Genomic DNA, 2,877 nt, shown 5'->3' on the forward strand with positions numbered 1-2,877 from the left:
TCTTCGAGTTAAAAGAGTTCGAGATAACGAGGTTCGACTGTATTTAAAATATATACGGAAGGAATTACTAAATTTGAAAACAGCCCAAATAATAGTGAAATGAGAAAGGAATACAGACCCTTAAACGATAACCAATTATATCGCCCATTGCTAAAGGTTAAACGGCCAAAAAGGGGCAGTAACTCCAATGAAAAATAAAATACATGTACAATAATTATGTATCTTTGACATGACAAAAGCGCCATGTTAAGTGTTAAGTATAGCATACTAAGGACACCTTCCGAACACACTACGGTACGCCTGTATACAGCTCCTAGCTGTTCAATGTGTGATCGTGGTGATCTAACGGTAGCGCGCGGGCAGTTGTACAGATGTGGGGGATGATTGCATTAGGAAGATTGTAAATAATTAAATAAAACTGTCTTTTATTAATTTGATATTTTCAACTACATATCAGATACACATACATGATAATCTATGGAACAATTACCTTTGTTCTTAGTCGAAATATGTGTATTTGGTTCGTCATGTAAACAAAGCCGACAAGTAGATGGATCTACCATATGGGTACTATATTGCATCAATTATAACACATGTAATAATATACAAGTCTGTACAAGACAAACAAATAATGCCTAAGGATTATTTAGATGATATTTGTTCCCCAAAAAAATGAAAAGGTTAATCTTGGTTAAAAAATCTCTGAAGTGAGCAGATTCCAGCAAGGCTACCGGTGTAGTCGCATCATTATAGCACGTGTTTACTCGTGCAAAAATGCATACGAGCGCATTAGGAATATAGATTGCTTACCCACATTACGTTTTAAAGTGAAGCGATGTAAAAAGTATCCTAAGTTGAAGGAGCAATCTACCATTGATTTTGCCTTTTCATAGATTGAACAATGAAATTGGATGGTTGGTCGGTTAGATGTTTATCGTCTGCAGTGATGATCTGATACAATTACTTTATAATGAATCTGACCTTTAACCTTTCTTTCTCAGAGCCGTATGACTACCCGTCCTGGTGTCTCATCCTTGTGTTCAGCGTACACTCCATTGGGGCGTCCATCTTTATATTCGAATGGCTGAGTCCGTGGGGACTAGACCAAGGCAACACACCTATGCGAGGTAACTACAGGTAAATTAGGGAACAAACAGACCATCCTAAAAAAAATAAAAACAAAAACAAAATGAAATATTGTACAAAAAAACTTTGTCCTACGATTTTCTTCTTTGGGAATATTGGTAAAACACTTGACTTTATTTCAAATGTCATGTACGGTCCAAGACATGATATCCGTCTTGATATTATCAAATGTGTAAGGTGTAATCAGGCATTTTTCTTTAAAATATATAGGTATTTGACCAACGTGACATTTTATATAATGAAACAAGCAGTCCTGATACTGTACTAGCCATTGATGACCTCATTCAACGTGTAATATCCAGCAGTCCACAATACGTCACTATGTGGCAGAAACACGCGCCTTCTCATGATTAAAGCTCCTTCTAATAACTACGCTATTACTGTTAATTTTAGCTACATTTTGTATCATGGTTCTGAACACACACGCAAACGATAATTCTGAAAAGATAACAAACGTTATGAAGAAAACAGTCTCAGATTGATATATAGGACGGTAATATGTTCTAAGTAATTTCGGCCTAGTTCATGGTCCCAAAGATGCCAAACTGCTTAAATAGTCTATATACAGGCTATTAAATAATCACCACTGTATGAGGTCGGCTCGGTGTGGCTGTCCCCAAGGTCCTGGCATAGTCTAGCGTCTAATAGCACATGTCAGCATCTAATTAACCCAGCGCCAATGCTAGCCTTGGTTGTGATCCATTTAGAAAAACAAGTATCGTCGCTTAGTAGATATGATGAAGTAAGGGATCCATCAAGTTCTTTATATTCTTTCGTCATTCTGACTGATACTTAGCACGTAAGCATTGGGTAGACCAATAAACATGTCAATATGTATGTGATGGAATTGGAAATTATACCCTTTACTTTACACTACAGAGCATGCGTTCTCCCTGTTCCGTTCCTTCTGGTTGATATGGGCCATGCTGTTTGGAGCGTCCGTCTCGGCTGACAATCCACGAGGGTGCGCTAGCCGTTTCCTGGCCAACGTGTGGGCACTGTTCGCCCTGGTTTTCCTGGCAAGTTACACAGCTAACTTGGCCGCTTTTATGATCACCAAGGAAGTCTACTATGACCTGTCAGGCATCAAAGACTGGAGGGTGAGCTCTGTCGATACTCCATAGTGTACTTCATCGTGTCCATAGTCTACTGACATACTAGATAAGGCTAAGCAGGGTCTGTCTATGATAGCAGGTGAATCGTGGACCCGATTGAAAACGAATATCAAAAAATAAATAGCTAGGGAAAATATAAAAGGTTTTAGCAGACTCATATTTTGCACTATCATCTCTTGCCAACGTATATCATTTATAAATGTGAGATTGTGTCTATTTTTTATTGGTGAAAAATGAAACATGTTAAAAGAAATACTTGTTTTCCATAGTTAACGAATCCACACAGCCACAAACCGCCCTTCAAGTTCGCCACCGTCCCTAATGGGAGTACAGAGGAAAACCTGAGACAGAATCACCCAGAAATGTTCAGCTACATGAAAAAGTACAACCAGCCGTCAGTTCGGGAAGCCGTGAAAGCCTTGAAAAAAGGGTCAGTGACGCTAGTTAATGGCTGTCCCAGACATGCAGCATGTACAGTATGCATGTTGTAGAGGAGGTTTTATAACATGTGCCTAACAAAACCTTACATGTGTCTCCACGAAGGGATTCACTGCTGCGGCGGCGAAGTAGAACAGGCAAACACCTTGTTGTTCCTGTAGTCTCACAGCGTGAAGAC

At 39.2% G+C, this 2,877-nt stretch overlaps 1 protein-coding gene across 1 annotated transcript; it reads left to right on the top strand.

Annotated features, from left to right (window-relative positions):
- Positions 1–1,001: 1,001 nt before the first annotated feature.
- On the top strand, positions 1,002–2,835 carry LOC110440929 (glutamate receptor ionotropic, NMDA 2D-like; the record flags this gene model as incomplete). Its single annotated transcript, XM_021484042.1, has 3 exons — positions 1,002–1,127; positions 2,026–2,246; positions 2,531–2,835. Coding segments are annotated over 3 exons (569 nt in total), but the record flags the coding sequence as incomplete, so codon positions are not given.
- Positions 2,836–2,877: the final 42 nt, after the last annotated feature.

Source organism: Mizuhopecten yessoensis, unplaced genomic scaffold, assembly GCF_002113885.1.
Source record: "Mizuhopecten yessoensis strain PY_sf001 unplaced genomic scaffold, ASM211388v2 scaffold713831, whole genome shotgun sequence".
In the NCBI taxonomy this organism is placed as follows: Eukaryota; Metazoa; Mollusca; class Bivalvia; order Pectinida; family Pectinidae; genus Mizuhopecten; species Mizuhopecten yessoensis.